General features: G+C 37.3%; 1 protein-coding gene across 2 annotated transcripts; it reads right to left on the reverse strand.

Moving 5' to 3' along the window:
* Window positions 1–510: 510 nt before the first annotated feature.
* rps6ka5 (ribosomal protein S6 kinase, polypeptide 5) lies at window positions 511–24,149 on the reverse strand. Of its 2 annotated transcripts, none has more exons than XM_079262255.1 (17): window positions 24,030–24,149; window positions 20,059–20,130; window positions 19,406–19,624; window positions 19,089–19,204; window positions 18,895–18,996; window positions 18,333–18,416; window positions 18,134–18,237; window positions 17,900–18,050; window positions 17,602–17,763; window positions 15,589–15,714; window positions 14,362–14,495; window positions 12,482–12,575; window positions 11,393–11,563; window positions 10,883–10,957; window positions 9,128–9,287; window positions 6,787–6,950; window positions 511–6,377 (listed from the first exon to the last, which is right to left on the reverse strand). In XM_079262255.1, the coding sequence occupies exons 1-17, from the start codon at window positions 24,097–24,099 to the stop codon at window positions 6,084–6,086; spliced, it is 2,298 nt and encodes a 765-aa protein (XP_079118381.1). In that variant the 5' UTR covers window positions 24,100–24,149; the 3' UTR covers window positions 511–6,083. The 2 variants fall into 2 exon arrangements, with proteins under 2 accessions (XP_079118381.1, XP_079118380.1); XM_079262254.1 differs by having other exon boundaries at window positions 10,883–11,074.
* Between the last annotated feature and the right edge of the window lie 2,206 nt (window positions 24,150–26,355).

Below are 26,355 nucleotides of genomic sequence, written 5' to 3' on the forward strand. Positions count from 1 at the left end.
ACATCCTTTGAAGGATCCCAAGGAGACACATGACACCTATTCTCACTCCGTCCCCAGTGAAACAAACAGTGGTTACTCTAACAGGATTTAAGGCCAGTCATGACTCTTAACAGTGGATGGACTTTAAAAGCGTCAGTGGAATCACAAGCTACTTAAGTGAAATCTCCTGCTTTCCTCATCAGAGCCAAAAACACTCCTCAAGATGAGAGTGAAATGTCTACAAGAAACTGTTTATTGACTGATCACAGCATGGCTGGATACCATCAGGTGCATGACTGACAACCTTTAGAGACAAGTTCTTTTAAAAAACAGAATATTCTCTTCAATGAGAAAATGTTGATACTATTTTTATTTGTCTAAATCCAAAAATGAACAAGAAATCATACACTTATTGTCCTCCTGACAACTCATACACATAAATTCCAGTATCACAAAATATTTTTTAGTAATAATGTGAATACAATTGAAAATACAACAAAGCCATAACTCAGACTCATTAGGAATCAGGATATCAGGATACTGGATATACAGTTGTAATCAATGAGCAAGTAAAACATTTTATTGAAGCACAGGTTTCTTTTCATCATTCAGGTCTTTAGCGTGCCTAAAAACCTTAATGATTGTTCACAGTGCCCTACAAAGCAGGTAAGCACATGGTGTGTCCTTGTAGCAAATAAAATACTATATTGTTAAGGTTTGTACAACATTAAAGAGGACACTTTCTTCTACTACAAAAAAAAAAAAATACATAAGAACATACAGGTGCAAAGTTTTGCCCTTAAAGCTTGATTGTGTGTTTTTAAGGAGTTTAGCATTGACCAATCTAAAAGGGATTTGCTGCTACAGTACATTTGACAGGCTCAAGTTACAGTATGAAAATGGAAATATTAACAGGAATTGAAGAGCAACACAGGTATAATGACTAGACTGACTATACAGACATATATCCTTTCAACCCCTTGCATGCATAAGCATCACTGGTTTCTCCAACAAATAAAAACGCTGTAACATTTTAATTAACGATGTGCATCATCGTCTTTATGCAGAGCAATACTACGACTGAGGCAACCTAAACACAAACTAGAACTTTCATGGAGGAAGCTTACCAACCTGCTGAAGCACTGAACAAGACAAGAGAACCACCCTACTGCTGACATTGTCTATTTATTTATTTTTACAGCTTGTGATTTAGCCTTTACGATAGATTGTGTCTGCACCACCAAGACTTCTTCTCGAACTTGGCATAGCATGCCATTTGAAGTGACCTTATAAAGCAGTGATTTCCAAATCCAAATTTTACAAACTCTTTGACTAAGTTGTTTGTGTATCTGTCTATTTGTACATTTATTTTCATTATTTCATAAAAATTTACTTTTCTCACTCAGTTTTGTGAACATGAATTTAAGTGGAAGAAGCTGGAAAAGATGAATACCAGTATCAATCAAAGAACATTTATTTGAAGTGCTTCGCAGTATGTATTTACATTTTCTGTGAGGGCTTATAATTTGTGGAATACACTTCCTGCTTGGCTGTTTTCTTCCCGAGGAACAAACACCTTAGCCATTAAACAGGTGTCCCTTTAGGTACAAAAAATGGTTAGAGAATAAATTTAATGTAAGGATCACATTGCTTCAACTGATTATATGACAAAAGGTCTTGGTTTTGAAGCAACACAAGCAGTTTGGACACTTCAGCACCACGGACAGCTCCATGCACATTCCTCCTAAAAGCCAACAGAAAAATTACGCAAAAATGCCACATTTGTCCCAAAAAAACTGAGACTTTTGCCACTACATAATCACAGAAGCACCTCACAGAGAAGCTGCAAGATTTCACACGATGGCGGCTTCAGTATCTGCCACTTAACATGACACTACTGTAGGTACAGAAGCACCGACATGACCTAAGCTCATTTCTTTAAAATTGAAACATACAACAGTAGTCACTGCTTTACACAAGACAAAACAATACAAATTACCAGCCTCAATCCTCTAAAACCGTACCAAGGTTTAGCTCATTAGTTGAGATGTTTTCTACTTTTAAAAGAGGAAGCATTAGAGGCAGAGAGAGAGAAAGAAAAATAATACTTGTAATTAAAATTCCAAAAATCCAAAGTGTATCAGAGACAAAAAGGGCCTCAAATCAAAACCACCCTCCCTCTCTTGTCCTCAAAGTGGCACAACGCACAAGCTGTTCATCAAAGAAAAGTGAGGGGGGTTGTTAGATTTAGAACCTGCCCCAGGAGATGTTGGTGCTAAACCAACCCTTTCCTGGGATGCACTCTTATGTTCCCAACAAAGACAGTGAGCTTGGTCCCCCAGAGACACTGAGTGGAGTATTTTCTTTGGAACAAACAGCAGCGCAGCACATCAGCTAATAGAGCGTGGCTCCCAGAGGAGAGCTCAATATAGGACAGTCTTCCTCTTCCTCCACTTGAGCTATTAATAAACCCAAACAAAAGAAAAGAGGCTTAATGAGGCAGCAACAGAGAACTCATGCGAACCAAGTTAGACAAGAGCTTTGTAGTGTTTAGCTCCAAGGATTCCAGCTCTTTCATGGGGAAGTGCTCAGACACTCATTTCTTTAACAGTTGATACTATGAGAGTAAAAGCAGTCTATATACACTCTGTTACATTCTTTTATGCACTGCTTCTTAAATCATTTGGTAGGGTCTCCATGAAATGTCAAAAGCAACAGGACAGCAAAAAGAGATGCATAGTTTTGGGGATGATAATGTATTGGATATTACATACACAGTTCCTAGGAAGGCAGTGTGCCGAGACAAACTTACCAGAGATGTCAAACATACTTTACAAACAAGACTAAACGAACTGTGCTAAATTAAGCCTTTCTTTGCATATTTGCATGAAAGCAAGTATCTCATGCAGCTTAAAGCAGCTACCTTAAATTTAATGCTTTGGTTCTGATTGGGAGTGTATTAAAATGGAAGATGAGGGAGTGTGTAATATGAACACAGTAGTTTAAGAATTTGCATTCTGTCTAAGCCAATGAAACCGTATCACATTGTGATGACAAGTGTCCAACTATTTACGAACAAAATACAGTATTTCAATTATTTGTATGGAAAAACAGACTTGAAAGAACTATAAAAAAAAAATAATAACAAACAGCATGAAATTTAACTTGCTAAACTATCTTAAAAAAACGCCAGTATTTCCATACTTGGAAATTACAACACAATATTTAGGCTATTGTAAAGTTTTGGTACCGGTACATCCAGAATAAATTCAAAAAGTAACATTTTAAAGTCCTGCATTTAATCAGGACCTTCCAAATGTGCAAGTCAGAACACAATAAATTAAAGGGGTACCGTGTAACTTCGAACTCAAACATTAGCCTATTGTGAGTAAAAACAGGTGATTTCTGGGGTCAACATACAGTGATTGATGCGTGTTGGCACTCCAAGGGGCTGCCCTCTTCAGAAACAAGACACTAACTTTCCAGGAGAGGATCCGTCTCTCATGGGATCATGTGACCTGGAGCGCTTTGCTTTACGGCTCCCCCTCTAAAAACACAGAGGGCTCTGCTTTGTGCTACTTTGTCCTTCTCTTCGAAAAGCTCGTCTTGGCCGAACAAAGTAAGAAGTGGAAAATGGTGTCGAAGGAGGCCAGAAAGAGATGCTCCACAAGACATGAAACAACATTGGAAAAGAATTTACTCGAAGTCTGATGAAAAAGCAGTGTGGATGCAAAACCCACTGTTTGTCTCAGTATTAGATTGGTAAGTTAGCTCTTTGTCTATTGTACAAATGTACAATAATGTGATGCACTCTTTCCACATCTTTCAGCCAGCATTTGTACAAAACAATGGCAGAAGATGCAGTACACACTGCAGAATGTTGTAGTACATCTTTGTCTTTATTTGGCTGTTTAGTAAAAGCTAAAAGCAGATAGCTGAAACTAATCAGCAACAGACCAAATCTAAGGTGACTCCCTAAATATTTTGCACAAACTGGGCCGGTTTTTATGCAATAATTGCACTTCCTATAATTCATGCAAATATCAACGTAGTAACAGAGCGATTAGCAACTGGTCTGGTTTAGCTTTATGGTTTTCATACACTGTTCAATAGGAAGCAGTGCAACTGTAATGTCCCATAATCTAAGCGCTAATGCAGACATTTTCATAACAAATAAGTTACTGACACACTTTGTGCCAATGTTATTGCTTCATTTGTTATTCAAAACTATCATTTAGGTCAAGATTAGTTAATTCTGCGAGTGTGGTATGGCCTGTGGAAAGTTACAGGTTTAGTGCCCCTAGTGGCCAAAATTTACACTTGTATCCCTTTAAGTAAAAATCTGCATTAAAGTCAAAGATAAAATGAAAAAAGTGGTTAAATATTTCAGTTCAGATTGTGCACTCAACACTTGATACAAACTAGACATCAACCTGAAAGTGCGAGTTGTCATACAGTGCAAAGATTTCAGTCATGCAGTGCGACAGTGTAAATAGAGCAAAGTAAAGGGGTTTGTGTGAGGTTTGTCCTTAATAGTTTTCATTAAGAGTCAATGGTTTGCACTTTTATACCTTAAGACAGTTACACAATGATCAACTTTTGCACAATAATACTTATGTACTTTATTTACTTGAAATGTTGGCACTAATAATATTCCCTTTGCAAACTAATTACTTTTATCTAAAAAGGAACCCAATTAAAACTGAAAGCTGATATCTTACATCAGAGGATGCTTAACTTAACATCCTACTAATAGGAGGCTGATCTGGATTTTCCATTTGGGACATTCTAACAAATCCAATTGGTTGCAGTGATAATGAGACAATTAAGTCTTGTACAGTATCACACAAAGGAAATCCAATGCTGGGTTAAATACTGACTTGAGGGATGGGATCATGTGGAGCTGCACCCATGCCGAGTCTTGAAGTGGTCACATTCCCACATCAGAGGCAAAAACATGTCTAAACATAGCTCCACTGGGAGGGTCATATCCCTGCAGGCAGCAATATTCCCCACACAACAGTAAAACAATGAATTTGACTAAATGTAATCCTTCTGAATTTGGCTGTTCCTATAAATGTTTACATTTTTCCTTATTTTATCTGTGCGCAAAAAGGAAATTATGTCCTCACTTCTGAACCACTAAAAAAGCTGCAGTTCAAGTCCCTAAATTCCCTAGTCTCCATAAATAATAATAATAATAAAAAAAAACCACTCTGGTTCAATGTATGTGACAAACAATTAACCAGTGCCTAATGGTTTAAAACTCCTTTTGACTGTAATAATCTCACGCTGTTAACACAACTGTGTCTCATTGATGTGGATGGTAAATACAAAGATGCATGAATAACCAACTGACTACATGAAAAAAAAAGTCTATTGAGCTAATAGGAACCAAACAACACAAAAAAAAATATTCTCTTTTATAGATTCACTGTATGCATTGTTTCTTTTTGGATCTTTTAGAACCATTAATAAGTTAACAATATAGCTTATCATAAATAAATTTCAGTCTGTAAATTCACATAAATATTCTGCTCCAACTCTGTAGAGACTTATCAGAAAAGAGATGTAAACCCAGGGTTTACGTAGCATTTCTCCTCTCCCTTTTATGGAAAATACGAAGCATCCAAGATGTAAACACTGAAACTTTCCCTTTAAAATTCCTGGAGGCATGGACAACGACAGGTGACTGGAGAGGACAGTGGTATTGATTTATGATGAGACTGACAGCATCTCTCCATTGTCTGCCTGGACCAGGGACAGTAGGGCAGCCCTTTTCACTTCTGGCAACAGTAACAGCTCCTTCCTGGTCCAGTCCCTGATTGATACAGTGTGTTTGTGTAAGTCAGAGGAAAAAGAAAAGTTAGACTATTGCTAATGATGATTGATTGATATTGAGGTGACAGTTGCTGCTCCTGCTGCATGCTTGGTTTTGGAGATGCGCGAACGTCCATGCAATTGAGCCACAGGCACAGAAATGAAAAAAAAAACCCAAAATAAAAAAATAAAAAAAACAAACTAAAAAGATAGAGCCGTCTCCACATTGGTCGCAGCCATCCTTCAATTCGTGAAACTGAATTTGGGATCTTTGTCTTGTTGTTTCACAGTCCTTCTGAAAAGTCAAAGGCTGGAGGTGTGGGCTGATGTCCAGAGTCTGTTCCCAGGGCCACCGGTGTGTTGACAGGAGTGCTGTTTGAGGGCTGTGGGTTAGCTTCGCCCTCTGGAAAAGACTTCTCCTGAGACTGCGACGAAGAGGAGGAAGAATGGGTGCTTTCACTGGAACTGCTGCGGGTCTCTGTGCTGGTACTTGTCTTTTTCATCTTTCTCCTCTTGGCGAGCGGGGCCTTGTCTACTGTTTGTAGGCGGAAACCTTCCCGCTTACATTTGTTGAATGCCTGAGGGTGAAAGAAAAAAAAATTCTCTCTTTTATTTATTTGCTTTTCTACTAATATACTGATCTAATCTTATTAGTCCTGCTCATGTTGACCAAGCATTCCACAACTATATTTTTCTGTTTTTTCCATATAAATAACTTTCAAAACACTATACAAATTTAATGCAATGGTAAGCTGTAATTTTCAATTATTACTTTGTGATTAATTGTTGTATAAATGTCAAATTTACTGGAAAATGTGCTGATAACAATATGCTGTTAAAATCCTATGTTAGGGTTAATCTCCATATCACACAGATCAAATAATGTAAATTTAGCAGCTAGTTAAACATTTAAACAACAGCTGCTAAAAACAACACAAAATTTACAGCCAGCTTTCTAACAATGGTGCACTTTTGTTCATGTCTTACATTAAAAGTAGCCTTGACGCAAGTGTGGACGGAGGCAGTGGAGGAGCCGAGAATGTCCGGGGTCATGAGTGGGTTGGAGGACAGCTGGCTGTCGGCCTGTAGCCAGGCATTGTAACGGAGACCACACATCTTAATCCTCTTGTTTGGGTCGACTGTCAGCAGCTCTGCAGGATTTAATTAACTTTTAACGGTTTTTCTTAGATGAGAGAAGAGGTGAGACACGAGTGAGTCAAATATAGGAAGTGATTTTTTTTTCTGTATCCAAGTCATTGCAAAAATGCCTTACACCTGCATTCTACTTTATGGCTATTAGAGCTAAACTTTATCTCAGTTTGTAAACAAGTTTATGGAAAAACTGATAGACCTAATCTTAAGTTTTAAGTCTTATCTACTGGATAATTATGTCCATATTGTGCTGGGAGTTCTAAAGATAATAAAGCAGAGTCTGAAGACCTGACAGGAGTCTATCCAACAACAGTACATCATTTACTAGGATTCAGAGAGACAGTTAGCTGGTTTATACACTCAAGTTTGAAAAAGCCTCAATGGTGAAGCTGAATTAATGGCTTCAACATGGGTCTCCACACCGAAAGATGATTAGATGATGACAACATTTATCTTTTACAGTCTGCTCCTTAAACAAAAACATTACACAAAACTGGCTTAATACTTTAATACACAATAATACATGACCTACTTTTAAATAAAGCATCTACTTTTTGCAATTCAGATCCCTGAATAATTCATCAAGATCAGTAACTTGTTATTATTTCTTTAAGGAAGCTTACATTACAAGCTTTTCTGATGTCATACTGAGTCTGACATTAGCATATCTGAATGATGCTGTTTGTCTTGCCCAGATATATGAACTCATTCCTTTAGAGCTCCAAGCACACACAACAAATATTACACACACACTGCTTTTGGTTTTAAGTCCACATATACAAAATCTGGAAGATTGTTCAAAAAAAAAAAAAAAAAAAAACCCACCAGGAAATTATGTACTTTTTCAATTTAACCTGCATTTTATATCATAAAGCCGAGGCAACAATGGCAAGGCCATGACAGATAATGGGCATCATGATAGTGACCATCATCCTCACCTGATCCTGCCCTTAACCTACAATGGAATGGTGCGGCCCAACAGACTACTGGAAGTTTTACAGAGTGCGAGTCATCCATGAAAAATGCAGAGTCATGGATCCAAGGAGCTACTGCTACACCAAGAAGGACAAGTGAGGCAAAAGTGCTCAGAGCTTGTGTGTAAACAAAGACAGCTGAAATATTACATAACCACCATAGCAGGGAATAAAAAAAGGAAGTGGGATTGCTTAACTACTTTAAGTAAATACAGAACCTAGAGTATCTGTTCGTGACAGCAAGATGAAACACTCAGAAACAGCTCTGCAAGTTGCACAAGTAACTGTAAGCTTATTCATGCTGTATTTTTATAGTATTTCAGTATATTTTAAGATAGTCTTTTCTATCTCCATTGTCATAAACAGGGCTTGGCGATTAATTGGATTTTAATCTCAATTACGACCTGGGTTTTCAACGATCATGTAAATAAAAGGGTGCAATTTAATTCTTTTTTCTCTTTGCATTTTTCTCTCCTGCTGTCTTCAGTTGCTAACTGAGCATCACCGGCATTGCAGCGCTGTGATGTAAACTCCTCCCACAGCTGCTTTGGTTTTATTCAGCCACTGTTGCCAACTTGGCGACGTTTCAAACCCCCTTGGTGATTTCTTTTTGTTAAAAGCGACTAGCAACAAATCTAGTGGCTTTTACTGGAGTTATTGGAGACTTTTCTGGTGTTTTGGCAACTGACTTGAAAGCACATATTGTTCTGTAGTTACTGTCAGGAACGAGCAGCGGGAGCCTCTCCCCGTCCTAAAGCACTCCCAGGCCGCCAGTCTCACAGTCAGCGCCGGCGGCAGTGTAGAATAATTGCAGTAGGTTGTGGAAGTTCAGCACAACATAGTTTATATTTATCTATTCAGTTTACATCAGAATTTGCACTTTATTTGTCAAGACAAAGCTTCATGTTATTTGTTTTCTAAAATTTGTTGAATTCTAAAGATATTGTTTAAAAGGCACTCTTTAATATTAAATAAATTCATGTTGTTAAAGATAATGGATGATTGTGTTAAATAATCAAGATCTCAATTTCAGTCAAAATAATCATAATTATTATATTTACCATAATCGAGCAGCCCTAGTCATAAGTAGACTTTATAAACATTGCCTAAATTCTAATGTACATTATATTTTATAACACCTAATCTTGTGGGAAACACAGACTAGTCCATAGTTCAACATGACAACGAGTCCAAAGCCTTACCTTGTATCAGGTCCTTTGCCTGCTGGGACACATTTCTCCAGGCCTGTCCTTCAAAAGAAAAGTTTCCCTGTTTGATTTTTTTCATAATCTCTTCAGCACTGGTGTGGGTCAGGCTCTTCTCCTGACACTGGAAAGGCACCTGTCCAGACAGCATGGTGTACTGAAACAGAGGAAGACCACACAAATTGTTGTAACAACAAAACAACAACTTTAATACAGCTTTAAGGTTTAATTAGCTATCTAACTGTAACAAGTTTTGTTCAAACGAGACACAAACTATTACATGCTTGTTTCAGTTAATAGCATGCTGCCTACATTGAAATGGGAAGGCAAATAGGGATTAGTGCTTAAATGAGTGCCTTAAAAGTGCTCTTGACCGATCACGACTATCCACATTTTTCCATTGTTAAGCTGCATGTTGTTGACCGTGGTTGTGCCAGCACTAAAGAGAAGAGTGACCTGTGCTCAGCTGAATAAACAAGATACTCTCACCTTGGCCTGCTTACATCTGCACACAGAGTTCTCATTAAAATGACAGTGGTGGGGAAAAGCCCTTTTGGCAACGCTGGATTGTTGTGCTGTGACCTCCCCCTTTCCCTCAGCTCGCTCGGTTTGCAGGAAATTGTACACAATTACACGCATGTCAGTAGGCATTTAGTCAAATCTTCATGATGCTACTTCTCTAACTCGCCCCCACCCAGGAGGGTGGGCTGTGCATAGCAGCACTTACACATAAAGCTCTGGTTCTGTATGGCCAAATACAGAAATCTCTCTCTAAACTGGCCCCACTGGGCACCCTCTTCTCATCCTCCCTACCTCTCCTTTTTCATTTTCCTTCTCCATGCAGAAAAAGCTTGAATGAGGATGACATTTCATGCCACCAGAAAGCAGCATCACATGAACACAGCCAGAGCTGGCCTGGTTCTCCCTCATCCTGCTCATTTTTATCTGTGTCAGCTCACCACAGGACGCTGAAGGCTGAATGAAAGACGGAGATGATAATCATGCAAAAAAGATAAACAAGGACATGCTCAGACATGCACACATACATGTACCATTTCCCAAACACATGCTCAAAGCTCAAATCAGATCAAATAACTTGATTGTTTAAACATAAAATCCTGCAGTAAATGCTTAATCCATTAACTATACAAAACAGAAAAATGAGCTGTGTATGGAGCGTCTGATTAGCCATTCATTTAAACAGTTAACAGCATTTTGGGGGGGGGGGAGACTTCAAAGCGGAGCTCATAGCCATTGATTTTAAACATATTTGTATGGTGATAATACAATCAGGTCACTTTTCTGAGTCAATGAAAAATCATAGACTTAAGTATAAAATTAGATTACAAGTAAAGGCAAAAGGCCTGCATCCTCTTCAAGCACAATGACAGCATATATTTAGAAGTGCACTGAATAAAATGGAATTTGTGAGCTTGTTTACCTTAATGAAGATTTCATCTGCCTTTTTTAAACTAAGGTATTACTCCTAATAAACAGTAGACGCCCTCACTTTTCCTCTTTCAGTGTGGCTTATTTCTATGAAACAACTTTGTGCATTGCAACTATTTCTCTGAATAAAAGTGTTTATAAAACACAAACTATTACCATATTGTCCATGAAGAGCATTTTCTTTTCCCAACTTGGACTACTTAATTTTTTTTTTTTTTTTTTTTGTCACCAGCATTTTATGTTAAATTAGCCTGTATTGATCCATTTGCCAGTATCATGTTTTGACCTGTTCTTTGCACTCACCAGAATGACCCCCAAACTCCACAAGTCACAGGACTCATCATAGCCGTCGTATTTGAGTATCTCCGGAGCAGCATACTGCAGGGTGAAGCAAGGGGTCTTCAGAAGCTGATTGTCTGGTGGTTTTAGGCGAGCAAAGCCAAAGTCTATGATTTTTATCTCAGAGTTCTCACTCTCATCTGTGAAGAGCAGGTTCTGCAAAGCAATTCAAGACACAAACGGCAATCTTTTTTTTTTTTCTGCTCAGCAAAACCGGCCCACTCGAGAGCCGGCTAAATTGTACATCAAGTATGACTGGATCTTTCTGCTCGGGTCAAACAATTATACTCTTGCTTTGAAAAAGATTGCAGAGTCAGATTGACTCTACAACAAACGGTATATCATTCTGAAAAAGACAGTAATTCTGTTGTAAAAGCATATGATCCAGTCAGCCTGTATTCATCGCTCAGACACAAACTGTCCTCAGATACAAAGATTTTCTTGCTCTAGCTCTGCTCGGTGGATGTTTAATACCTCCGGTTTCAGGTCCCTGTGCACCACTCCAACATCGTGCATGTGGCTGACAGCAGACACCAGTTTGCGCATGATGCGACTGGCCTCTGTTTCACTGAAGTGCTGTTTCCTGCGGATCCTCTCCAGCAACTCCCCTCCACCGAGAAGCTCCAGAACTAGGTATGTGTGGAGCTACAAAAAACGCAAACAAAGCATGCTAGTATTACTTCCCAACCTTTTATTCTTTGACATGCTTCGAAATACTGCAGCGGGTCAAAACACTGTAAAAGATCTAGAGACAACGTAAACATTAAGAGAATTGTGTTGTGTTATAAAATGTGTCAATTTTATATTCACAGCGCGAGTTACAAAATAAAGGCAGCTGAACACTGCCACATGATATGATAAGCAGATTTTTCTCTGTTGCAAAATATACAAAAACAGCCCATCCTTGATCTTATGATGATGAGATCAAGCCCTAATGGTACTGAGTAAAAGTGAAAGGGGCCAAATAAATTGGGAAGAGAATAATGTGTCTGAGCAATGGGGTAGAGTTTCTCATTAGTGCTGGATCCAGGGAACAAAGGCAGGACTCAGTTGAGACGAAGCGAGGCAGCACTGCTTTGATCTGGGTCACAGGCTTGTGAGGTACAGTAATAACCCCACTGAGCTCATCAGGACTAAAGTGGTGCTCCTGGGCATGAAGGACCTCTGCTAATGAACCTGTATGCAGTCAGACTCATGAAAACACCTTCCCAATAACCGAGGTAAGCTGCATTTGGAGAGCCTGCACACTTGGTTTGGATTAAGTGCGCAGCTCTATTAGCCGCACAAAACTGAATCTAAGTTGCATCCATTTTGTTGGAGAGAATGGGAGTTTGTAAAGCTACAGTTTGCAAATAAATCAGCATCGAAATAAACAATACAGATATATTTATGAGGCGAAATGTAAAAATAGAAAAAGACTTAGCCAGCTCCCGAGATCACCATTAATCAGCCTTGTTCCAGTTCTAGGACTTAATAAGGCTGCAGTCCCTAAAGACTCCGCAGGCAACGGTGGAACACAGAATTTACGATGGTGAATGAAAACCTCCAGAAAAAAAACTCTACCTGGTCGTGATAGATTTCATGTAACTTGACAATGTTAGGATGACCATCGCAAAGCTTCAAGGCTGCAATTTCCCGCTGAGTCTGTGCCTCCATCCTACAGCAAACACAAGCAGTCACAAAGTACAACACCACTATGAAACTGTCTTTTAGCTCCTATTTGCTATTTTGGTAATGTTTAAACAGATTTATGTATACACTACATGTCAATAAATACATATGCAGGTATGCACCTGTAATACACTGCAGGCAAGTGAAATGTAAAAACAACAACAACAAAAAAAATATCTGAATGAGTGCATAAATCTGGGTGTGGGTCTGAAATGTCATTCAGTGAACAGCCAGCTCAGATGACACCACGGAGCTAACACGATGAAAGTTGCTTTTTTTTTCTTTTTTTTTTTTAAACTTGCTCAGTGCAGCTGCCCTCCAACACAGCCCAGCAGACACACTATTTTTGAGGGAAATGCTGAACCATTATTCAGAATGTTTTGGCAGCCCTGACCAGGTCAACACTTCAAATGTGATGAGATTGTGTCTAGAAGAGGGATCAATATCAACTGTTCATGACTGAATTGTAGCCAAAGTAAATTTATGTAATTGATTTTGAAATTAAATCACCTTATTAATTAATTTATTTTTAATAAATGTATTAAATTCATTTTTAATTAATTTTTCATTGTAATAATTTTTAAATTATTTTTTATTTTGTAAATTTTTAATTAAAAATGTATTTTTAACTAATTTATATTTAAGTAATCATTCATTTTATTATTAATTAAATTAAATTAAAGTTTGATTTTTCTGTTCTGGCGATTTCTCATATGAACATGTTAAGATGTTAGTTGTAAATCTATTTGCATTAATTCAGGCAACATAAATTCTAGTTTAAGTCCATATGTTCCTACCAAAAAATTATGTAACTTATCAAAAATGCAATTTCAGAATTTTTCCATTGATCTGCTGTGTGAGCTCAGTTAGTCATGTATACCAGTTAAACGACTTTACTTATATGCTTTCTAAAACTCAACTGTGTTGAGTGAAATTTTTGTCCAAATTTACATTTATAAGGTAGCACAAAGTTGATTAACTGACTGATCTTAAAAGAACTGCAGAGTTACATTAGAAAAAAGAAGATACTATGAATATGGCTAATAAAGCCAGTCAGGTTGCTGTGGGATTTTAGCCAAATGTTTTTTTTAACAATGCAAACCACAAACATTACACAAATGTAATAAACCAGTAACCAAATAACCAGACTGACTGGATTTTCTTTTAACATCCAACAAACTCTCTAACAATTTATATAATAATTAGGATTTTAACTCTATGTGTAATCTCAGGGTCATTTACATTTTTCCAATATTCACTGATCGTGTAAAATGATCTAATACAGGATTCATGTGAAACAAGTAAAGTCCAATTTACTTTATGAATATGTTTAATGAATATTGGAGGTAATTTTGTTTATGTAAGATGTTGTAGTTTATGTAACTATGGAACCTCAACATTCAGAGCAACACTGCCAATAGATGAGCGTTGAATCTGACTGAAGCCAACATGGTGAAAGCATATTTTGTAGAAGTTGCCAACAACAACATTCAAGTTTGTAACAATAGTTGTTATTTGACCCACATCTGGCAAACCTAAAAGAACGTAACAGGAAAAATTAAAATCAGGCTGCTTTCATCAGTTTAACACATTTCTGATGTAATATTTCCAAGAGAAATCGCTTAAGAGTTGGCTGACCAAACCTCGGTTCCTGCCAGTGAGCGCAGAAGGGTTGGTTTGATGTATCCAATGAGACAACACTATAAATATAACACTGAGCCGAAAGCATCTGGATTTACAAACATATCCGAGAGAGGTCTAAGAGTTTGTACCTCTTGCTGACAATCTTGACTGCATATTTCTGTCTCGTCTTCTTGTGTGTGCAACGTCTACAGATGGAGAAGCTACCCTCTCCCAGAGCAGTGTCTTTCAGGTCCATCTCATAACTCATATAGAAAGGAGAGTCCTGCACAGAAGAACAGTGAACAAAATAAGGTTGTGTGATAAAACAACTGCAAGAGGCATCACCAAAAACAAAATAAACAAGTTTAAAAACAGTAGAGAAGAATACTCTAAGTTCTTTGTATATGTGTTGTAAGAACCCACATTTCTTGTGCTAATACATAAAATTATTCTCTTTCTTACATTCTTGCACAATTAATAAAAGGTGCAGTTTTTAATTTTAATTTTAACTTTACTCTTTAAGGGTTACACGTAAACACCAACAGCTTATATAGATCATGCAAGCTAAATTACTTCTGACAAGAGTCAAAATCTTGGATGAGTTCCACTCCTCAAACAAAATGAAATAATTTTTGTTGCACAATTTTTATAACCCTACAAGTTTCCATGTTCAACACTATACAGTGATCTGCAGCAGTCGATGAGGAGCATTTCTTAAGAAACCAGGCACAGCTCTGCTGTTGTAGAATGTGAAGAAAGAGAAATGCAGGAAATCACAACAGACAAAAAAAAAAAAAAGAGCATTTCCTGTTTTGCCCATGAAATTATAAATACATAAATAAGCTTATAGAAGTGCAGCAAAGTTTTATTGGACTTTTGAGCACATCTGGAGCAAAATGCTGCTGGATAATAATGAGTCTAAACTAATCTCTGAAGGAAACCACTTAACTGCCAGTAAGTTTACATGCACATCATATTTTTCACATTTTGTTGATTAATCAAGAGACTGAAAATAATTATAATCACTATATCTAAAAAAAGAAAAATAAGGACAATGTTGTGGAAACTGCCAGGATGTTTATAAGAAAGTTTTAAAATGATTCAAGCTAAAGAAAAAAAAAGAAAAAAAAAAGAAAAAAAGAAGTGCTGCTACTTTTAAAAAAAAATGACAAAGGCACACAAGTGCATTCATGCAAAAATAAACAAACAGGCTAATACCTAAAAACGGACTTTTAGTGCATTAAAACTAGCTGAGTTGGGGAAAAAAAAAAAGTTTAAGCGGAATAGCAAGGAAGGGAAAAAACCTCATCTGTCTTTGACAGCAGCCATTAGCTTAAGTGTGTTTGTGCTGGAGAATCTAAGTCCATTCATCTAACCTTCATCATGGCGCTGCGGGCCACCGCTGCAGAGCCTGGCCTCTCAGAGCCCCCACACAGCTGGACTGGGTCGTCCATCACCACATTCCTCTTGAACAGAATGGAAGGGGCCATGAAAGAATATCCCTGCACACAGAAACAGAAGAGCTCTCTGTGTTTACATCTTACAAAGACAGCGTGAGGGATAGATTATAGGCACTGAAGAAAAAAGAAAACTTCCTTTTTGGTTGTTGACAAGCTTCTAAAAAAGAAAAAAAAAAAAAAAAACATTTAGTAAAATGCGAATGACAGTGGCTGTCCAGCTGTTCTTATTGTTAAATTTGCTGTTGTGGAGTGCTGCCTGCTTAATTCCAGCTGTGGGGAGCCCAAAGCTTTGAGCTGGCATTAATCCCCCCCACCATCACACACACAGCTGTGTAGTATGTAGTGACAGCAATGGATGGACGGAAGGATGGATGCTGAATGAATGAGATGCCCTAAATTGCCAGGCTTGAATATTTGATTGCTCTGCTGTGAAATTACATCTTGGCGCTCTTAATGCAATTTAAATTTTGTTTTGTGAGCCACCACGGGGGAGCAAGTGCATGGCTTAAACTGGGATTGCTGTCGTTATCTCACAGATTGCTAGGCTTGCAAATTATAAAGACCACCAAATTTCAGACTATGTGAATGGCAGCTGAGGGGGAAAAAAAAAGCCAAGATGAAGTTGGCAATCAAAGACTGAAGGCGTAACCGAGATAGACGTGGTGATGCTCTCAAAGTGTAACCTTTTATTCCACAAGAGAAGCCCGTTAATGGATCTATTGATCTACCAAGCTCAAGGATCCAGAAGGCAATCAGAGTTGAAATTTCATGCAATACATCAGACAGCTATCAGCTGGCACGAAGTTGTGGGCCATATCACGGTTCAAAGCTACATCAAAAATAGTCATTCACATCTGTTACTTCAATGAGAGCTGCATATGGCAGCAATTACCTCAATAAAAGACTCTTTAGTTAATTTGAATACCAATGCATACAGACAGAGTCATGTTGACTTACAGCAACCTTTTGAGGACATTCAGAACTTCACTTGATTACTTCAATTGCTGTGGAGTATGTCAAATATAGTCCCAGACAAAAAGTGGGTAATGCTTAATGCATTTTTTCGTCTGTGTCAACATTTCACAGTGCCTGCAACCAAAGCCCAGACAAACATAGGCACCAAACAAATGCAAATGAAATTCTTGTAAAAATGACCTGCAAAGAAGGAATATCCCTGACTGCAAACAGCAGAACCAGGAGTCACAACAAAACAACAAAAACAAAGTGGGTACGGTTACATGGTGTTTTTTTTTTTTTTTTTTAATTCGGACTTAAATAATTCGGAACTAACTAATTCTCTTACGAGTTTACATGAAGATAATATTTTTTCTAAGGATGAACGTTTATATGAAACACGTCCTCACTTAATTCCTCTTTAGAGCGGCGGGTTGGGAAGGGTTCTGATTGGACAGAGGGTGCACGTGATGTATGACGTATACCAGAAATAAACAAAGTTTGTTCACTGCTTCTCGTCTTTTCAGTCGTAACTTGTAAAAACTACATAATAAGTACCAGTTTTGTTGCTATTTTTATTATAATTTTGAAGTACCAGTTTAAAACGAGCATACTACTTCACTTTTTGCAGCAACTGAGAAGAAGAAGAAGAAAGACAGACCACCGAACACGGGAGGCAAAACAATGCGCGTCATCGGGACAGGACTAGGTATGCACAGAACGACCGGAATTAACTTGGAGCGGAATTAAGGTTTACATGACATAAGAATTAAATAGATCGGAATTAAAATGCGAATAAACCAGACACTTACATCGGAATAAGGTTTAATTACGAATAGAAATTAGCATTAGGAATTAAGTGTTTACATGGTCGTTTTTCATTAGTTTAAAGCGAAATGAACTATTATTCGGAATTAAACAGGAATTAAAAATCCCATGTAAACGCACGGAGTGTGATTGTCTGGCATCCCCCACCTGGAAGATGCGGTCACAGTTCTGAGGCAGAGCTGCAGGGGAGTAGGTGGGGTCCATCTCTGTGAATTCGTCTGCAAAGTTGCTGACGTCAAGCTCATCGCGAATCACCGGCTTGAATGGTGCGGGCACCTTCTTAGCTGCCAAGTCCTCCCAGTTAATTTTCTGAAGGGAAATAAAAACATAAAAGAAATTATGGAACATTTTGTCCCAGTTCTTGCAAATGCGGCTCACACAAATTAGTCGCATTAAATGTGAGGTTATTTTGCCCTGCTGAGAGGAAACAGGCAACTAGATCAACCTGATAAAATGGATGTTTCTTCACATCCTCGGCTCCATTAGAACCCGAGCCTAATCTCTTCTTTGGATCTTTGATGAGGAGACGCTGGATTACATCTTTGGCCAGAGGTCCCATGTCTTTGGGGAAAGGTGGATCCTTTTTGGAGATCCTCCTGTGTGAGACGCATCCAGTCAGTGATTACAAATGAAAGCTTGTGAGTGATCTGGTCTGATGATAAGCAGGGAGAATCCATACTTTGCAATATCTGTGTGCGAGTTCTCATCTCCATCAACTGTGAAGGGAGACCCGCCAGTCAAAAGCTCGTACATCAAAACGCCAAGGCTCCACCAGTCCACCGCCTGGGATGAAGGAAAGCAAAGAAATATAGGAAATCTCCATGATAAAAGTCCGGACATCCTTGCTTTGATAGAATAAAATGATTAAATCAGTTTACCTTGTCGTGTCCAGACTCTCCCCCTTCAACTATTTCTGGAGCCATGTATTCAATGGTGCCGCAAACAGAGAAAGATCTTTCAACCTTTTTTTTATAAAAAGAAAAAAAAAAAAAAAGAATCAATAGAAATAACCTAGAGGACATGCATAACACAAAATCTAGACTCTGTATATGGAAGTATCTCTGGGTTGTGAAATGGATACAAGTTGACTGGACTATTAACATGCAACGTATCAATTCATTTCTAAATCGCTACTCTGTAAAAAATACTCGTGATTAGATAAGTAAATTTCAAAGTTGACGTTCAATTAAAGACTATTATGCTTCATTTATCAGGCACTAACAACTATGGCTGAGCTCCACATGCAACCTCACGTTTCAGGTTCTTTTTTAAGAGTTTTTAAAGGAAAAGCCTAAATGTCTCCTTTGGTTATTATTAAATTTAACGTATCATAAGGACAGAAGAACATGTTAGTTTTGATTACAAATGTCAAATTAAGCTTCCATCAATTTCCAGAGGTGAATAAATTTAATTTGTACAGATTACTGAGGTGAAGTGTACCTGATCAAATTCTTTACTAAGGCCGAAGTCTGTGAGAACTATATGACCATTTGAATCCAGGAGAATATTCTCAAGTTTTAAGTCCCGATAGACAATCCCAAGCTGAAATAAGACAATGAAACCAGGTAAACATCAGGAAATCAGCACTGAAACAGATACAAAAGCTTCTGATGGAGAAAAATGTTGGGGGTTACCTTATGTAGATGTTCTAGTGCCAACACAATTTCTCCACTGTACAACGCTACTTCTTGCTCCTTAAACCGTACCCTCTGCACCAAGTGTGTGAAGAGCTCCCCACCATTTACATAATCTGTAATGAATATAGTGTGTTTTTACTATTTACTTATTTCTACTTTTCATTTCTATGACTCACCAAGTGGAGAAAACAATTACTAAACTTTTTTTTTTTTTCATGTATTAAAACATTAAAAAAAAAAAAAAATTTAAAAAAAAAAAAAAAAAAAAAAACTTTGCAGAACATTGGAGACAACTGAGTGTCAAATGTCCTAACCAAGAATGAGATGCAGCTTGGTGTCAGTCTGGAAGGCATAGTGAAGTGTAACAAGGAATGGAGACTGGCGGATGTGCTCCAGCACCTGCCGCTCCGCCCGTGTGTGCTCAGCCGTCTTTGCCTTCTGAACAATTGTGGCCTTCTTCAAAACCTTCATGGCGTACAGTTTCCCTGCATCATGGCCACTCACTTTCCTCACCAGGAACACCTTGCCATATGCTGATGGTTAAAATACATAAAGACAGAGGGTAAGGCTCAGAGCAAAGGTTTAGACAGAAATGACTGATTAGACATACTCATCACACCACAAAACACACTATATTAGATGCTTATGTTATTTTCTGAAAGCAATATTATTTCCACACAAGCTGTTCAACGCAAGCTTTTTATTTGTGCCTATAGCTGTAGACTGTAAGGTAGGCTGAGCTTCCAGCAGAGGCCATCACTGAGGCAAATTAACGTCACTGTGAAAAAGAGAGCTAGCATGGAAGAAAATGCCGCAATAGATGCAGATGCTGTTGTCTGATCCAATTCCACAACACTTGCATTTAAAAGCATGTACTCTAGAGTTGCAACACCCCTCCTGTTCAATAGACACATATGCGAGCAACATGAACGTAAAGAGATCATCAGGAAGGGCTGATGACACTCACCTCCTGTGCCCAGAACCTTTAAAAGTTCGAAGTTTTCAATGCCCACCCTCTCCACATGGCCCGTCAGGTTAGCTGAAGTTACAGTAGAAATAAAGAAAATATGCTGGTGAATTTTATTTTAGATAAACAAAAGGAATTGTTGGAAGATTAACATATACTGATGTTATAAAGACATTTAATTAACAAAGCAGTTGATGCATTCAATGTGGTAAACTTCACATATATTAGTATATTCATAAATATAAACAGAAAGTTTACTTTGCTTAGTCTCTGCAGTCGTGATAATTCAGGATTTGTCTGTATCTTCCACAGTTCGCTCCAAATAAAATCGTACAAGCTTGTACAGAACAAATGTGATATGATGCCCAGTTGTCCAGCTGGCTAATGAGCAGACATTTTATGGATAATACGACCAGCTGTCTAACTTTTATAAAGCCAGGCAGTGAAAGGATTTAATACTGACCTTTTTTCTTTTTTTCTTTTTTCTTTTTTTTTTTTTTTAGAACTGTTGCCAAAGAAGGTGTCAACTTTGCAAATTATCTTTAGTGCTGTATGCTTTTTGTATTGTCACATTCTTTTTTCTTTTGCAAAATAACTCTGGAATGTGTTGGTTTAACAAAGAAAAACAAGTGACTGCTAAACATTAGACTACCTGCAAATAATGATGAGCCTGTTTAATAAAAGCGGCAAAAATAAAACACATGCATCTAATGTACATGTTCTTAATGTAATTAACCCTGGAAAACAATATTTGTAAATAATTAATAAAAGAAAAGAGTAACCTCTGTAGGTTTAAATATACTTTTTTTTCCAAATGTGCAACAGTACAAGACAGTTCTCCCTGAAAGTGCAACCACAGATGCTACATTAACCAGGATAATGCCATAAACGTCCACAAAGATCATAAGTGGATTCTGCACGTGCCATCAGTCTTCTTCAATCATGGTCTCCCAGTACAGCTGACTAAGCACAACACGCTGTTAGACATGTCCATTGTAGTGAACACTTTCCTTCTGTCTCACAATCCAAAAATAGGTTACTCAGGAATAATGCAGAAATGTAATCTTTTTTTTTTTCTTTTTTTTTTTAACGAACACACACAAGAAGAAATGCTCCAACTACTTTACAAAGCAGCTAAAATGCGTAATAATTGTTTAATTTCAAAGCAACAGTGCTGCCCTTCAAATTTTGAGGTCAGAAAATCTGGTTATATAACACTCGTCAAGCTCACCCTGCAAAGGCCAAGTCTGATTTTGGTGTTTATTAATAGACTGACAGAGGTGTCCAGTCAGATGAAACTTTACTGCCAGACAAGAGGAACCTCCTCAGTTAACTGAAGGGAAAGAATCCTTTTAAAATAAAAAAAATTAATAAATTTAAAAAAAATTTAAAAAAAGACAGCTTTCTTTCAAATGTTTATTTGACTGGTTTTTCTATGATTTGGCATGCTAAAATCTATCCTTTTTATTAACAATACAGCATTTTAAAAGAATTAAACAGTAATCACCAGTGGATTGAAGGCATTTTGTGTCAACTAAGTGGGATTTGTATGTTTATTTCCATGTGATCTCCACAGAGTAAAATGCTACTTTATAGGTGGAAAAAATATAGAAACCGTTACTGAAGTAAATCAATAAGTAAAAGTAAGCAGATATGACAAGCAGACAGACTAAATACGTAAGTCTGAGCAGTAGATCAGAATATACCAGCCATGTTGCAGCCTGAACAACAACACTATCATTGTACAACTGTTTAGTGAGATGTCAAACTTTTATGCAATAGTGTTATTTTTGATCACCATCATCCTCACAAACACAGATCACATATCATCATAATACCTATTAATCTACTGCCATTGTTAGGCTTGCTCTCCAAGCATTACTGATGTTTAACCATTTGACCTAATTGTGACGTTCACATTTTTTTTTTAAAGTTTTGATGTTAATTAAGATATGCCTTTATTTCAGTGTTCATAAGGACATACAGAAATTCTGCATTTTATTCATGATTTCCTGAAGAAATACACTATATTGCCAAAAGTATTCACTCATTTTCCTTTAGATGCACATGAATTTAAGTGTATCCCATTCCTAATCCATGGGATTAATATGATATTGGCCCGCCCTTTGAAGTTATAACAGCTTCAAGTTGTCTAGGAAAAAAATTCAACAAGGTTTAGAAGTGTGCTTATGGGAATATTTTAACTCTTCTTCCAAAAATTTGTTAGGTCAGACAAAAGAACACGTGGCTCAACTTTAATTCACCCCAAAGGTGTTTTACCCTGTTGAGGTCTGGACCCTGTGTAGACCAGTCAAGCGCTTCCACACCACAGTCTTCATGGACCTTACTTTGTGTCCTGGTGTTCAGTCATGTTGGAACAAGAAGGAACCATCCCTAAAACTGTTCCCATGAATTTAGGAACATGGTATTGTCCAAAATATCTTAGTATAATGAAGCATTCAAAGTTTCTATCACTTGAACTAAGGGACCAAACCCAGTTTTTGAAGGACAACTCAACACCATAATCCCTCATCCATCAAAACTTCACACTTGGCACAAAGTAGTCAAACAGGTACCGTTGTCCTGGCAACTGCCAAACCCAGATTTATGTGTCAGATTCCCAGATGGAGAAGTGTGACTTCTTATTGCAGAGATCATGTTGCCACTGCTCTGGAGTCCAGCAGTGGCGGGATTCACACCACTGCATCCGATGCTTTGCATTGCACCACGTGATGAATGGCTCGGATGCAGCAACTCAGCCATGGAAGCCAAAACACAAGCTGTCTGGGTACGGTTGTGGAGCTAATCTGAAGACCATATGAAGTTTAGAGAGGTCTGTAGCGATTAAAAGTTGGCAACCTCTGTGCACTCTGGACCTCAGCATCCATTGACCCACTCTGTCATTTTACATGTCTACCACTTTGTGGCTGAGCTGCTGTTGTTCTCAAGTGCTTCAGCTTTGTTATAATCCAGCTGACAGTTAAGAGGAAATTTCAGTGCTGGGCCTGTTGCAGAGGTGACGTCCCATCACAGTACCACGGCGGAATTCACTAAGCTCCTGAGAGCTCATTCTTTCACAAATGTTTGTAAAGTCTGCATGCCTAGGTGCTTGATTTTAGACACGTGGCCTTGGAAGTGACCAAAACACCTGAATTAAATTATCTGGATGGGTGAGTAAATAGTTTTGGCAATGTAGTGTATTTGTGCCTGCTCTGGTGAGGATACTCTCACAAAGGATATCAAAAATCTTTTTACCAGGTTTAATAATAGTCAAAAGTATTCTAACAAAGCTTTACAGAGAGGATGACAGTCTTTAGCATAAGAATTACTAGACTAAACAGTGTACATTTGCATATGTTTGTAGGACCTTAAGACATATACTAACAGTAACCAAAGGTATAAACAATTAAAAAAAAAAAAACAAAAAAAAAAAAACATGCATGTTTCTTAAAAACAGGCTAACACTGTGACTACACATTGCAGCTGCGTCTGCTAGTTGACTGAAGAGAAGTTAGCTCCCAATGCTAACAAATTCAGAAAATCACAGGAAAAGTTAAAAATGAACTTTAAACGAAGGCGTCAGCAATAACATTAACTTGGAAAATTCTTAATCGATGGTCTGATTTGACGGCGTGGCACGAGACCAATTAACAACCAGTTTAAGCTAATGTTATTACCTTGTTTAAGAATGGTTAACAAGTAGCGCTAGCAGTTAGCTGCCACTAGTTAGGTAACCTCAGATTGCGTGAGTTTTAAGTATCGTGAATTACATCGATAGTCGGACAACCTTAGCCTTCTTCTGCTATTTCTGAATAATGTCAACGTTGATGTTAGCGCTTACTAAAAACGCCCAGTGACAGCTGTCTCCTCCAAGCTAGCCTGGAAATATTTATATCTTAGCACGTGCGTGTTGAAGAGAATTATTAATTAAATGTATTACATCAAGATTCACCAGCGGCCAAACGACTTACCATTTTTCAGCTCATGTTTCACAGTAAACAGGTCACCTTCTCTGGAAGATCCCTCCATTGGGGATGGCATCGTAAATTCGTGTCCCTGTTACAGTCAATGATGCTTTCCAGACAAGATTAGGTTCAGCTGTCAAGCTAGTTTGCAGTATCAAAAAGTAAAACACATAATCACGAGTTACCTGTTGGTCTTGCAGCAAACTTAAATAATCTGAATGTTAATACTAAACCTGGTAGCAAGCAAACACAGAGGAAGCACTTGCTTCTTCAAGTAGACAGCCACGACCACTACCGTCGCAACTAGGCAGTCCCTCTTCGCTGATTGGTTTTTCTTTGTGAAGTTCTGCCTTGTGATTGGTTCTTTTTGTGGCATAGAAACATAATTCCGCCTTCTTCCTTCAACTGCTCCTCGAACACTTTAGCATCAAGGGTCAGAATTTAAAAATCAATGTTAAACAATAAAAACATTGTGGGGAAAAAGATGCTTTGAATTGAACTTTATGAAATAATGCAAATGAAGTTTTTCTTCTTTAGATTGCACTGAAGTGTTGCTGTTTATGTTAGAATAATTTAGAATAAGAACAACATTTTCATTTTCAATTAACCCAACTATTACGTATACAAAAGAAAAGCTGTTATTAATAGGAAAAAATCTACAGCATTCCTCTAATTTATACAATTAATGGTTTATTAATTGATTATTGATAAGCATAATTCATAAATAGGCTATTACTCTTTCTTCTATTACTTGATGATTTACATACATCATTTCTCCCACCATTAAACTCTGTGAATGCAAGTCAAAATAAGTAAATAGATAAATGGGATTTTAAAGAGCATTAAAAACAAGAATGAAAAAAAGAGGAAGAAAGAAAATAATCTATTAACATGTTTTCGACAGCTAACATGGGGAGCATTTATTATTGAGCAATAGGAACAGCGTATCAGGAAAGTATCAAGTTCCTCTTATCACAGGTAAAAACAGTTCCTCATTAGCTCAGACTGCATCCTCCAAAACAATCTGTTGATTTTGAAGAAAAACAGAAAATTGTAACTTTCATTAAGGTGAATTTATTGTATGGCTTTGTACAACTCTGTTAGTTCTGCCAGTATGCATGTGATAAACTATCATCCCCTGGAAAGAGCTCATTGTAATGTAGTTCAGCTAAAGTAGTGTCATCTTTCTGCTACTACAATTTTCATTATGATACTGCAAACTTATTTTCATACTTAAATTCATTGCATCATCACTGTAATTAGTGAACATACTGACACCTGTTCCCCTTTTAACATTCATGTCACATAAATTACTCTCATAAAGGGGATAAATGAGTAAGTGTAAAATTATATTGTGCTGAAAATAAAGTTGAAAACTACAAAATAGTGAACATTCAGTGATTTAAAAAAGAAAACCTAATTGTTTATGGCAAACAAAGTAAGCTGAACAACTACAAAAATAAGTCTCTACAGCAACTAAGGCCACAGAATAGAAAGGGCTACTCGGAGAGATAAAGATAAGTGAAATTATTTAAATGAATTCTCATCCACTGACACATTAACAACATTATATTGTTGTAGTTGTTGAAAGTGGAATCAATTTCCCTAAATTCTTCTCTTAGAAATTGTAATATAAAATGTTTAAGTTAAAACTCCAGGTTATGTTTTGTGACCTGTTATGTTGTAAATCTAACAAATTGAGTTTGCTTCCGCCTTGTGGCGGAAAGCTGCTTTCGCATTTTTCACGTTTCACACTACAAGGATAACTGCAACTATGATGGAATCATCTGTACCTAAATTTATATTTGGATCTTCACCCAAAAATATGTACATTTGAATATATATATTTCACATTTGCGGTTTTTTTTTTTTTTTGATACAATGATTTTTTTTATTAGATTTTATTGTGACAATACATACAGTTGTGCTCATATTTATTCATACCCTGTCATTAAAGAAGGAAAAAAACAGCTTCCTGTAAAATTAGCTGAAATTGACTAAAGTAATAATAAATACATATTTTATGAAAATCATTACATTATTTTCTAATTCTGGTTCAAATATTTGTTTTAAAAAGCAAACAAATAAGATAATTTATTACTTATTACATCACTCATAAACTAATATTTTGTTGAACAATCCTTTAATGTTTCTGCTACAGTCAGGAGTTTTCTGTTCCTCTCAGTCAGACTTCTACACCTGTTGACAGGTATTTTGTCCCACTGTTCAACAGAAAAGTGCTTTAATTTGTTCAGGACCAATTTGTTTGTTTGTTTTTTGTTTGTTTTTTTCTTTCTTCAACTCAATCAAAATGAAAAAACAGTGTCTTGCA

The sequence above is a fragment of the Telmatherina bonti genome (genome assembly GCF_933228915.1).
Source record: "Telmatherina bonti genome assembly, chromosome: 22".
Taxonomy (NCBI): Eukaryota; Metazoa; Chordata; class Actinopteri; order Atheriniformes; family Telmatherinidae; genus Telmatherina; species Telmatherina bonti.

Excerpts from the sequence above, each read along its gene's own strand:
- rps6ka5 (XM_079262254.1), bottom strand. The coding sequence starts at position 24,099 with ATGCCATCCCCAATGGAGGGATCTTCCAGAGAAGGTGACCTGTTTACT. Across the intron at positions 14,496-15,588 it reads CCCGCAGCGCCATGATGAAG|GACTCTCCTTTCTATATGAG; the intron begins GTTAGATGAATG and ends TCTTCTGTGCAG. Across the intron at positions 6,378-6,786 it reads GCGTCAAGGCTACTTTTAAT|GCATTCAACAAATGTAAGCG; the intron begins GTAAGACATGAA and ends TTTCACCCTCAG.